At 40.6% G+C, this 13,385-nt stretch overlaps 1 protein-coding gene across 1 annotated transcript in view; it reads left to right on the forward strand.

Moving 5' to 3' along the window:
• The window catches only part of AXDND1 (axonemal dynein light chain domain containing 1), a 142,975-nt gene that overhangs the window by 83,983 nt on the left and 45,607 nt on the right, over window positions 1–13,385 (forward strand). The window contains exon 17 of the mRNA XM_063105917.1: window positions 10,516–10,609. Within this exon, the coding sequence (XP_062961987.1) occupies window positions 10,516–10,609 (94 nt within the window). The remainder of the gene's footprint in view (window positions 1–10,515; window positions 10,610–13,385) is intronic.

Genomic DNA, 13,385 nt, shown 5'->3' on the forward strand with positions numbered 1-13,385 from the left:
TGTTTTCTTCTAAGAGTTTCCTAGCATTTGCTCTTCGATTGAGGTCTCTGATCTATTTTAATTAACTTTTATACATAATGTGAGTTAAGGGTCCAACTTCGTTCTTTTGCATGTTAATATCTAGTTGTCTCAGCACCATTCGTTGAAAAGACTGCTTTTCTCTATTTAATGGTATTTGCACCTTTGATGAAAATCGGTTGTCCATAGACATGGATTTATTTCTGAACTATCAATTCTATCCCATTGATCTATATGTCCACCTATGTGCCAGTGCCACACTGTCTTGATTTTTGAAATTAGGAAGAGTTAGTCTCCCTACTTGAGTCTTATTTTTCAGGATTGTTTTGGCTCTTCTCAGTACCTTGCAATTCTATATGAATTTTAGAATAAGGATGTGAATTTTTATGCAGACGTCAGCTGTATTCTGAAATAAATTGAATATGTACACCAGAATGGGAGTATTGCCATCTTAAAAATATGAAGTTTTTTGATAAATTAACATGGGATTTCTTTCCAATTATTCGGACCTTCTTTCATTTCTTTTCATGATGTTTTGTAGTCTTCCGAGTAGAAGTTATGCATGTCTTTTCTTACATTTATTCCTAAGTATTTTATTTTTTTATGTTATTGCAGATGGAATTGTTTTCTTAACTTTTAATTTATTGCATGTGTATAGGAATACAATTGATTTTTGTATATTGATCTTGTATCCTTCTACCTTGCTGAACTCATTTGTTAGTTGAATAATTTCTTAGATATTCCTTGGTATTTTCTATAAACAAGATTATGTTATCTATGAATAGAAGTAGTTTCTTTTTAATCTCAATGCCTTTGATTTCTTTCTCTTGCCTAATTCCCCTGGATAGAACCTCAACAGAGTGTTGAATGGAAAATGTGAGAGTGAACGTCCTTGTCTTGTTCCTATTCTTCATGGAAAAGCATCCAGTCTTTCACCATTAAGTATGATGTTAGCTGTGGGTTTTTCATAGATGCCTTTTATCAGATCTAGGAAGTTTTCTTGTACTCCTAGTTTGTTGAATGCTTTTACATGAAAAGGTGTTGGATTATATCAAATGTTTTTTCTGCATCTATTGAGATGATCATGTGACTTTTGTTTTTTATTGTTTTTTTGATAGTAAATCAATCTTGCTTGCCTAGGATAAAACCCACTTGATTATGGTATATAATACTTTTTATAGGTTGCTGGATTCTGTTTGCTAGTATTTTGTTGAGAATTTTTGCATCCATATTCATAAAATACTTTGGTCTGTTTTCTTTTCCTGTGATGTCTTTGGTGTTGTATCAGGGTAATACAGGCTTCATGAAATGGGTTGGGAAGTGTACCCTTGTCGGGCTTTAAAAACTAACGCCACCTTAACTGACATTACAAGTGGCACCATTATGGGCCCACAAGGGCGTATTAACATGGCAGCCTAAGATGTGCCGCTGGGAGGAAGTAGGGTGGGGGTGTCTGTGGGAACCTTGCCTTAGCCCTTATTGGCCAAATACGCGCTTCCACACTCGAGGTTACAATAGCTAGGCATTGAGACAGGATGCATGCTCTCTTGACCTTTAAGCTGATAAGATTATGTAAAAAACCTCCCTTCCCCATTTTCCTTTAAAAGCAAGTGCTTGTGTGGTAATAAACGGAACTACTCCACAGAACCCCCGCCCGTCTGAGTGTCCTTTAAACCGGGCTGTTTGGGGCCGGCGGTGTGCTCACCTCTCTTCACGGCTCTCTTCCCCCGTCTCCTTCCAAAGGGGACAGGAGGAAAAGAGGAATCCCGGGCCATTTGCTCGCCCACCGAAAGGAACGGGGCTAGGGCTGTTCGGGTCGGCTGGCAGCGGACCCGACAGAGTGGTGCCCCGTGTGAGGCGTTTATGAAACTCGTGGGTGAAAGGCGAGCGAGTGAGGTCCCCGGCTGCTCGGTCCTGAAAGAAAGTCGACGAAGGGTGATCAACCAGCAGAGTGGCCCCCGCAACCGTGGTAGTCGCCGTGAAGTAATCTGCCTGCGTGTCAGGGTGAGTACCATAACAGGGGGAAGTCCCTGCACTTCTCTGCCCTGTTGTTCCCCTTGTCCCTTCCTCACGGGGCAACATGGGAGGTGTGTGTGGAAAGAGTGACGAGATAGCCTGCAAGGCTCTAAAGTCTGACTCCACGGCCACCAATGCCTGGCGTCATGTGGTGCAGGTGGCCCCTTGGGCACCTTCGTCCAACTTGTTCTCGTATGAGACTTGGGACCGGGTTCAGACCCTGGCCAGAAAGAATGAGATTAGTCATGGGCTAGACCCCCCCTTAGGGTTCTACCTAACCATCTCTGCCCTAAAGCTTTGCTTCTGTCCCAAGCATCAGGAAGGGGCAGAAAGGGATTGGGCGCAGTTCGATGAGGAGAGAAAAAAGGAAACAAAGCTGCCAATGCAAGGCCCTGAGCAAAATTTAGCCAAAGGAGAGAAAGCGGCACCTGAAGAAGTGGAGGAGGCTAGTCAACCTTTAAAAATATCCCCGGCAGAGCCGCAGGCTTTTCCTGTTATGGCTCGCTGGGAACCCCCAGCTGTCTGCAGCCCGTGGGGGGAAGCGGCCCCTCAGGCCTATCTGGTCAACGTTGTAAAAGAACTAAAAAAGGCTGTTGCCGAGGCCAGGACTTTCTCAGGGCCTATCCGGTCAACGTTGTAAAAGAACTAAAAAAGGCTGTTGCCGAGGCCAGGACTTTATCCTCAGCCTTGCAGACTCAGACACAAAACTTAACCGAAGCCTTCAAGGCATTTACCGCCCTGATCCCCTCAGGAAACAATACTTCCCCACCCTTCAAGGGACAATGTTTTGGTTGCGGAAGACAAGGTCATTTTATTTTTTTTTTTATTTATTTATTTTTTTTAAAAGATGACCGGTAAGGGGATCTTAACCCTTGACTTGGTGTTGTCAGCACCACGCTCACCCAGTGAGCGAACCGGCCATCCGTATATGGGATCCGAACCCGGGGCCTTGGTGTTATTAGCACCGCACTCTCCCGAGTGAGCCACGGGCCGGCCCAAGACAAGGTCATTTTAAAAGCCAGTGTCCCAAGGCTAAAGGCAAAAAACCCCTTACCACACCTTGCCCCCTATGTAAAAAAGGATTACATTGGAAAAAGGACTGTATGTCCAAATTTGACAAAGTCTCCGGTGGAAATAGGCCGGCCGCTTGGTACCCTTGGGAAGCTCATGACCTTAAAGAGCTGAAAAAGGCTGTCGCAGAGGATGGGCCCAATTCCCCACGGGCAGAAACCATCCTCCAGGGCTTAGCGCACCAACCCTGCACGACCCAAGATTGGAAAATGCTCTGTAAGGCTGTCCTCCCCCCAAACTTGTTTATCAAGTTCTGCGCCTTCTTTAAAGAAGAGTGCCATGTGCAGGCAGAGATAAACCAAGCAGACAACCCACCCATCCCTATCAGCTTCGGCATGCTGTCTGGAACAGCAGATTAATTTAGTACTGGAATCCAACAGGCTGCTATCCCAGCCCCCTACCAGGACCAGGTTAGGGCAACAGCGTTAGCCGCATGGAAAAAGTTGGCTGAAGGGCCCAGTGAGCTCGCAATGGCCGGGGTCACCCAGCGACCCTCCGAGGACCTGCCCTCTTTCATAGTTCGGGTGCAACAGAGCATACAGAGAAAGTTTCCCCCAGGTCCTCTCCAGTACCAGTTTGTAAAAATGCTAGTGTGGGACGGCATGACTGCCGACCACAAGCTTGCCTGTGCCGGGCTCAAAGATCGTTCTCAGGGCCCTAAAATATATACAACAGATAGTGCCAGCTAACTGCACACTTTAACTCATGTAAACTGGCAAGGTCTACATGCCAGGTTTCCAAATATACGTATTTCATAGCTAAAAAGGATTGTACACACATGCAAGTCATGCCTTCCTTATCTGCAAATACCCCCCTTACAACCGCCAGGGGTCAATCGTAGGGGACTCAAGCCTAATGTGCTGTCGCAAACTGATGTAACTCACTTCCCGCCTTTTGGGAAACTCAAATATGTTTTTGTGTCTGTTGACACCTATTCACATGCGTTTTGGGCCACAGCACATGCAGGTGAAGCTGCCAAGCATGCAAAAAATCACCTGCTGCAGTGTTTTGTCACCTTAGGGCTGCCAGCACAAATTAAAACAGATAATGGGCCTTGTTTTTCTAGCAAAGCCTTACAAGAATTCTCAATACAGTGGAACATTAAACATACTACAGGAATTCCCTATAACCCCCAAGGACAAGCCATTGTTGAACAGCATCACCAATGCCTAAAAAATCAATTATTAAAACAAAAAGGGGGAGTCACCAGCCCTCATCAGCAGTTGGGACAGGCACTCCTAACTTTAAACATCCTAAATTTTTCCAAAAATGAACCCCTATCTGCCTTCCAGAAACACTGGTCAGCTCAACCACCACGCCCGGAAGTCCAAGTGTGGTGGAAAGACCCCTTAACAGGCCAGTGAAGGGGCCCTGACCCGTTGCTAACTATGGGTCGAGGGTTTGGTTCTGTCTTCTCCCTCAGGGAGTCAACCCCTATTTGGGTCCCAGCCAAAAATCTTAAGTTCTTGCTAGACACCCAGGGTACTGAGGACCCTGAGGAGTTTATTGTTTGTATGTTTCAGACTGCATTATGAACCCTTTGTGGATGCTCCAAGTGGCCACCCTCCTTGGGTCAAACAGGACAAGGGCTTCTGCCACCGGGGAAGGTCCCCAGGAGCCAGCCAACCAAACCTGAGAGGTCATACAAGCCGCTTGGTGGTGTCTGTATCACATTAAAAAAAAAAATCGCTAACATCACTTTCTGAAGCTGTTTTACAGAATCGACGTGGACTAGACCTGTTGTTCTTACAGCAAGGAGGATTATGCGCTGCCCTCAAAGAAGAGTGCTGCTTCTATGCTGACCACTCTGGAGTGGTCAAAGATTCCCTAGCTAAGCTTAGAGAAGGGCTAGAAAAGCGCAAAAAAAAAAAAAAAAAAAAAAAAAGAGCAAGAAGCCAATAGTAATTGATTCCAAAGCTGGCTTTCAAGTTCCCCATGGCTCACCACCCTGCTGTCCTCCCTGGCAGGCCCCCTAGCCATTTTAATCATCTTGGGGCCTTACGCCATTCGCCAGGTTGTGTCCCTTATAAGGCGCAACACCACTTATCTAGTAATGCTCACCCAGGTGGTAGAGGAGGTGGCCCATAATGAAAGCCCTGACAGCCCTTGGGTCAATATGGTCCTTTAAAAAATCAACGCCAATCTGTAAGGCTCCGCCCCACCCACACTTGGCTGGATAGTCAATGACGGGTAAGATTTCCAGAGGGAAACAACCTAAGACAGGCACAGCCACCAGAGGGAATGGAGTCGAGGCTGGGAAGGTTAGCCGCCTCCAGCTGCCTTATTAAAAGAAAAAGGGGGAGATGTTGGGCCTTAAAAACTAATGCCACCTTTTTTTTTTTTTTTTTCTTTTTTTTTTTTTAAAAAGATGACCGGTAAGGGGATCTTAACCCTTGACTTGGTGTTGTCAGCACCACGCTCAGCCAGTGAGCAACCGGCCATCCCTATATGGGATCCGAACCCATGGCCTTGGTGTTATCAGCACCACACTCTCCCGAGTGAGCCACGGGCCGGCCCCTAACGCCACCTTAAGTGACATTACAGGCGGCGCCATTATGGGCCCACAAGGGTGTATTAACATGGCAGCCTAAGACGGCGCCGGGAGGAAGTAGGGTGGGAGTGTCTGCGGGAACCTTGCCTTAGCCCTTATTGGCCAAATACGCGCTTCTGCACTCGAGGTTGCAATAGCTAGGCATTGAGACAGGATGCATGCTCTCTTGACCTTTAAGCTGATAAGATTATGTAAAAAACCTCCCTTCCCCATTTGCCTTTAAAAGCAAGTGCTTGTGTGGTAATAAACGGAACTGCCTGACAGAACCCCCGCCGCATCTGAGTGCCCTTTAACTGGGCTGTTTTTGGGGGGCCGGTGGCTGTGCTCACCTTTCTTCACAGCTTCCTTCCCCCGTCTCCTTCCAAAGGGGACAGGAGGGAAAGAGGAATCCCGGGCCATTCGCTCGCCCACCGAAAGCAACGAGGCTAGGGCTGTTCGGGTTGGCCTTCGGCAGACCGGACATACTCTCCTCCTCTGTTTTTTGGAAAGTTTTGTGAAGAACTGATGTTAATTTATCTTTGACTCTGATAGGATTCAGTGGTAAAGCCAGCTGCAAGTAGGTTTTTGATTACTGATTCAATCTCTTCATTTATTATGGGTCTAGCCATATTGTCTATTTCTTCTTGAGTCAGTTTTGTTTTTTTGTGTGTCTTTCTAGGAATTTGACAATTTCATGTAAGCTAATTTCTTGGAAAATCGTTCATAGTATTCCCCTATAATTTTTATTTCTAAAAGATCAGTACTAGTGTCCCCCTCCCATTGCCTGATTCTAATAATTTGAGCCTTCTTTCTATTTTTCTTGGTCAATCTAGCTAAATGTTTTTTAATATTGTTAATTCATTCAAAGAAACATCTTTTGATTTCATTGATTATCTCTAGTGTTTTTCTGTTCTCCATTTTTTAAATTTCTACTCTAATCATTATTATTTCCTCCTTTTGCTGTCTTTAAATTTAGTTTGCTCTACTTTTTCCATAGTCTTAAGGTAGACTATTAGGTTATTGGTTTGACATCTTTCTTCTTTCCCAATATAGGTATTTGCAGCTGTAAATTTCCCTCTAAGACTGCTTTAGCTGCATCCTATAAGTTTTGGTATGCTGTACCTTTATTTTTATCAATATCAAAGTATTTTATGATTTCTCTTGTGATTTATTCATTGTCCCATGTGTTATTTGGGAGTATGTTATTTAATTTCCACACATTTATGTTTCCAAATTTTTCCAGTTATTGATTTGTAATTTCATTCCATTGTGGTATGAGTATATTCTTTGTATTTTTTTAGGCTTTAAATTTACTAAGGTTTCTTTTATGGCCTAGCATCCTGTCTATCCTGGAAAATTATTCATGTGTACTTGAGAAAAATGTGTATTCTGTTGTTGTTAGAGTCTTCTATAGATATATCTTTGGTCTAGTTGGTTTATAGTATTGTATAAGCCTTTTTTCTTGTTCATCTGTCTAGTGGTTGTGTCCATTATTGATAGTGGGATATTGAAGTCTCCTTTTTCTTCTCTTTATTTCCATTACTCCCATTATGTGTTCTTGGTTCATTTAACGGTGTTCTAAAATTGTCTGAGGCTGTATTCATTTTTCTTTATTCTTTTTCCTCTTTGATCTTTGATTGCATAATTTTCACCATTTATCTTCAATTATTCTCTCTTCTGCCAGTTCAAATTTACTATTGATCCCTGCTAGTGATGTTTTTAAAATTTTAAGTTATTGTACTTTTCCACTCTAGAATTTCCATTTGTTTTTTTCAGCTTATATTTATATTCACTATTTGCTATGACATTGTTATCGTTCTGTCTGTTACTTCTTTAATCATTGTTTCCTTTGGTTCTGTGGCCCTGTCTATCATGGCTGCTTTGAAGTCTGTTTTTAAAAAAAATAGATGTCTGGTACTCTCACAGGTAGTTTTTCTTGCCTGCCTTTTTTCTGGTGTATAGGTCATATTTTCCCTATTTCTTTGCATACCTTGTAAGTTATTGTTGGAGACTAGACATATTAGATCATATATTGTAGCAACTTTGCTTACTGCCCCTTGTCACATCTGGTAAGGACCTTCTTCTCGGTGACAATGCAGGGTGTAACATGGTGAAGATCACGTGAGCGAGAGAGAGCTAACCTTCTTTTCATGCTTTCCTTATAAAGCCATCAGAACCACATCCATACCAACCCATTAAACCATCAACTCATTACTCTATGATTGGATTGATCTTGTGATCCAATCACCTCTCAAAGGCTTCACTTTTAAATATTATAACCAGATTTCCCACCCTCTTAATACTGTTACAGTGGGGACAAGTTTTCAACACACAAACTTTTGGGGGAAACATTTGACCCATAGCAGTCACCCTGCAATTACAGTGGTGTTTTGTCAAGGTTCTCCTCCTCTATTTCTCTGACCATACCCAGCTTTTGAACTCCACTAATTTCTAGTTGATTGCTCTATTATTTTCAATAATTCTCTGGAGTATATATTGCTTTACAAATTCCCTGTAATTCTGGCTCCTTGGAAGAAACAGTTCCTGAGATCAGTGTTTAGTATTTATTCTGATCCCCAGTGACCTCCTCTCAGCTGTCTTATTTCCTTGTTCTCTCTTGAAAACTAGTTGGCCTACAATTTAACCTCTGTCTTGAATCTCCACTGAATTGCATTTCACCAAACCTACACTGTTCTTGAGATTACTCTTAGACTTGAATTTATCCAGCCTCTGTTGCAAGTGAAGTTAGTTCATTTGGGATGAGATTAGGAGCTGCTTTCTTAAATTCCTTTCCCTCAAGGCAAAAATCTTCCTTTCCCTCAAGTTGGGGACAGGGGGGAAACAATGTCAAGCTTTTCTCTGAGTGACACCCACACTGTAGGAGCTGAGCACTTTTTGCGGGGGAGGAAAACAGCCTGAGATCCTTCCGGATTGCCTCTCCTGCAGTGGAACCACTGCCTCACAAACCCATGCAACCGGGGCCTCAGTATTCTCAGCATGGTATGCCCAAGGTGGAATCTCTGTTCTATAAGTAGGGGCTGGGTGGAAGAAGAGAGTGCCAACTTCCAAACTGCATTTTCCCAGTACCTAGACCAGCAACAGATAGCTGGGGCTGGATAAGAAACCCTGATTCCCGGTTCTTCCTGGAATGAAAGCCATACAACTGAGAGCTGGAGGGAGAAGAAACCCGGCCAGTTCTTGTGACTGCAGCACTCTACAGTAGGTTTTCTGGTTTACTGAGCTGAGGAAGGGAGGGAGCCATCTTGATTCAAATACCACATATTCTTCCATTTCTTACTGAATCTTTGTAGATTTTCTTGAATAGATTTTTCTGCAGTTTTTCTTTGTCCTTAGCACTATTTCCAGAGATTTTAAATGGTTTATTTAAAAAATGATTTTCACCAGTCTCACTGGGGAGTGGGCCAGCCTCACTCCTGACACTATCATGCTGGAAACTGATCATTGAGAGAATTTAAAAATTCATTTTTCTCATTTCTACTGGCCTTGAAGTAAATGTAAAAGGTGTAACTGTTACCGACAGACCCAGCCCTGCTTGTCCTCTCGCATTAAACAAATGACTTGAAACTCCAGAAGTTGGTGCAAGGATTGGAAGGTTTATTCAGATAACCAGCATCTGGGGGATGACCAGGCTAAAATCATCCCAACTTCCAATGCCTGTTCTGGGGCTTATAAAGGGAAAGAGGCAGGAAGATGAAGTAAGGGTCTTTGTTCTGAAAAAAGGGGGGAGTCTGGGAGCAGCAGATGGTTGGAGTCAGATGTCAGAGCCCCATGATGGATTGAGAACTTCAGTGTCAGAGTCTGTGGTCAGCTTCAAGTCCTTGATGTTACCTCGGGGTCAGAGTCCTTATATCCTAGGGAAAGCTCAAGGATAATAACCTTAGTCAAATATCATAAAAATACCTGACTTGGATTTCTAATTAACATGGATGCAGTTTTCCTTTAAGAGGGGGAATTTACAACCAGCTAGTTGTCTTGCCTCTCTCTTATATCTGCTCTTGTTTGCAGCCGATTAGAAAGGTAAGAAAAACAAGAAACTTAGTTTCAGTCCTTAATTGTAGGTGCATGATCTCTGAAGTAAATCAACAGTACAGGGGATGATTTCATCTCCGGGCAGTCTCTCAATTCTTCTGCTAACCTCAAGGAATTGATGATTATGAGTTCCCACGTTAAGGGCTGACTGAAATGTTCTGCTTGGTCTTAATTACCTCAAAGATGCTTGTTTTTCTTGCTGAGGTCCCTTTCATATGTGTTTACAGTAGAGGGCTAATATTGAAGGTAACGTCTACTTTTATCCAAAGTACATCAGGCCATTTGCTCCCTACCTGGGGGTAAGGAAAACTATGTCAAGTTAGTAAGCCATTACATCAGATAATTCAGGGCTTTGATTCAACTTTCCCTGAGTTCAACACCTAAGTGTGTGTGTGTGTGTATGTATATATATATATACACACACACATACATATATATATATACACACATACATATATATATTTTAAATTAATTTTTATTGAATCAAAATTGATTATACATATTTTGGGGGTTCAACATTGAGATACGTTGATCAAATCAATATTACTAGCATATATATTGTTACAAATCATAATTATTCTTTATCTCCTTGTCCAATCTCGCCCCATCCCCCTCTCCCTCCCCCCTCCCCCCTCTAATTACCCTAGATTTCTTCTCTCCTTCTGAAAGAATAATGGTTACTCTGTTGATTTGCTGCCTAGATGATCTGTCCAATGCTGAGAGTCAACACCCAAGTATATTAACCAGCCAGATAAAACCCTTTCTCTTGGCTGATAGTTACTTTTATATTCTAAGTCACTTATCTTTATTATACTTGATTTTTCTTTCAGGGTACTTCAAGCACACGTATTTAACATGATTCAACAGTGGCTTTTGAAGACAGGCAATGAAATTAACAACAGTAACATTGAACTTCAGCGCCAGGTATGTACTTGTAAGGATTGTGAGGTTATACTCATATTTTGCCTTGGCTTGGGTTTTCTTCAAGGAAAAACCTTTGGGAGGGCAAAATGGAAACTTATATAGTAATTACTCAGATGATTTTCCTTGGATTTTTAAAGGTAGAGTGTTCCTGTCTTTGGAATGGAGTTTTGGAGATGATCAAAAAATTTTGGGGGTTGTAATTATCCTTACTCTTTACTCAGTATACTGAACTTTATTTTCCCAATGGTATTAATCTGGGATGTGACCATTTTGGGATTTATGTGGGCTTATGTTTCTACCATCCCTTCAGCCTCTGAATGGGATGAAGGGATGGCAGAAATATGTTCCTAGGAGGAAAGAGAAGATGCCACAATACAATTGGTCTGCAATTACTAGAACAAATGGAATGATTCCTGAGTTGTGAAGAGCTGAACCTGTGGATTTCTTAACCAGCCCAACATGAAACAATAATTTACGAAGGATGTGTTATTTCCACTTCCTAGTCTTATTTATAATCTAAATTTACACAGGAATCTCTTATTATAAGTAAACTAATATGCAAATGTTGGATCTTACAAATTGATAACATGAATTTAATTCATTTTAATATTGCTTAAATTGGGAATTTGAAAGGCAGAGACATGTTATATGGGAATGCTACTGAGGAAACATTACTATGTTAACATACAGACACCAACAGTTGAGCAAATATGTTGGAAGTATGGATCCAGGAGAAACCCAGGCCTGAGAGAAATTCCTATGATTTGGGAAACAACCAAAATGAAGAAAAAGGGCAGTAGAGTGCCTGTAACATAGTGGGACTCAATAAGTGTTTGTTGAATGAAGTCAGGAAGAACATTCCAACACTGGTGTCTTATGGTGCTGCACATCAAAACCTTCTTTGGCAAAATACTCAGTTTACCAAGGGATTTATCTTCAGAGAATCATACTCAATTTTTTGTATTCTAGAATTTTTATAATATAGGATTATTTAGAAAGTTTTTATGTACCTCTATTTTAAACACTGCATTATTATAATTAATCTGTGTAGAAAACTTGCAGGATTGTAAACTCCTTGAGGAACTATGTATATTCATATTAACTGGTATAAGTATTGAAAAATGGAAAAGTTTATCTTTTTTCCAACCAACATTCATTTTCCTTATCCATTTTCTTACCTCCAGTTTTTGTTGTTGTTTTTGTCATTTTTCATTTGCCCTGTACTCCATTTAATCTGTGCTGCTTGGCTCCCTAAAACAGTGGTCTCTGAATATTTTTTATCATGTACCTCTATCACCAAAAAATCTTTAAGTCATATCTAACTCACTATTTTTAATTTATATGCAAGAATTACTCTGACATATTTTGTACATTATAAAACATATATAGAAAGTCAAAAGGGGTAAAATAAACAATATTTCAAAATAATTTTTACTAGTGGTATAAAAAACTGATATGATTGAACAAGCTTCATAATTTTTTATAATCACAGTGATAAAAGCTATTTGAAGGTCTGCTTCTAAGTTCAGTTTATTTTGATACTTGTTAATGACTATCATTGTTGCAGTGATTTCTCACAAAGAAACATAAATCCAAATTGAAGAAGCGCGTCGTTGACTGTATTTATTAAATAATACTCATTTTTCAATTCCAGCAGTTTTTTCCAAGTATGCAAAGGTTTTTTAAAAATTGACTAGTGAAATTTTTCGTCTATTGTTCTGTCAGTTGTTTTGCAAATATTAGAGACTATGGCATTTCTATATTTTAACAAAGGGTTCCCAGCCTATTGAAACACTTTACTTGTAAGATTTTAAAACAGTTCAGAAACTCACTTTCAGATTTTTAAGTATATAGATTTGAGACTTTTAAAAAGTGTGCTATGTACCATTTTCAGCAAAAAACTCACACCAAGATGGAAATATTTCCAACTACCCATTTTCAAAATGATCTCTCCATAGCATTGGTTTCTTTTACTCATTGTAAAAGGGACAAATTAAGTGTTTTCTTTCTTTTTTTTTAATATCAGCTGAGAAGTGGCTAAGTAGTCATTTGTCATCCCTAAGATTAGTAAATTTAGAGCAGGTCTTTTGTTTTTGGTTTTTTTGGCAGCTGGCCGGTACAGGGATCAAACTCTGAACCTTGGTGTTACTGGCACCACACTGTAACCACCTGAGCTAACCAGCCAACCAGTAACAAGTCTTTTTGTAAAAAAAAAAAAAAAAAAAAAAACCCAACAAAAAAACCAGTTAATTCATCTAAAAATTTCTTTTAAGAATTTTCATCAGAATCACAGTAAATCTGTTTTTGTATAAAAATTATCATATTCACTTTCCATCTCCTTAAAAAAGAATGATTACATATCTTTGTAGAAGTAAAAGATCTCTTCCATGTTTCATTTGATTTTTATTTTAAATTTACCTGACTTATTGCATGACCTTGATTCTACCATTTAATCTCTTTAATATAACTTTGAAATGAAGATAATAACATCTATTTGTGTTTACTTCATAGGGATGGTCCAAGGATTGGTTAATATTTTATGTAAGCAAAATGAGTTATTTTAATGACAGTATAATCCAGGTCATTGGTATATGAAAGAACAGGAATTTATTTACTTTAATTGAGAAGCAGCAGGGGCATAGCTAGTGGAATGTGTGGGGTTAGAATCTTGACTTGTGAAAAAGACTTCTTGTCTGTTTAACTCTTTCTCAGGAAGGGTTCCCAAATCTCCCCAGCTCTGGCATTGTGTGAGCCTGCAGACTTAACACCACGTGGA

This window comes from Cynocephalus volans, chromosome 8, assembly GCF_027409185.1.
Source record: "Cynocephalus volans isolate mCynVol1 chromosome 8, mCynVol1.pri, whole genome shotgun sequence".
Taxonomy (NCBI): domain Eukaryota; kingdom Metazoa; phylum Chordata; class Mammalia; order Dermoptera; family Cynocephalidae; genus Cynocephalus; species Cynocephalus volans.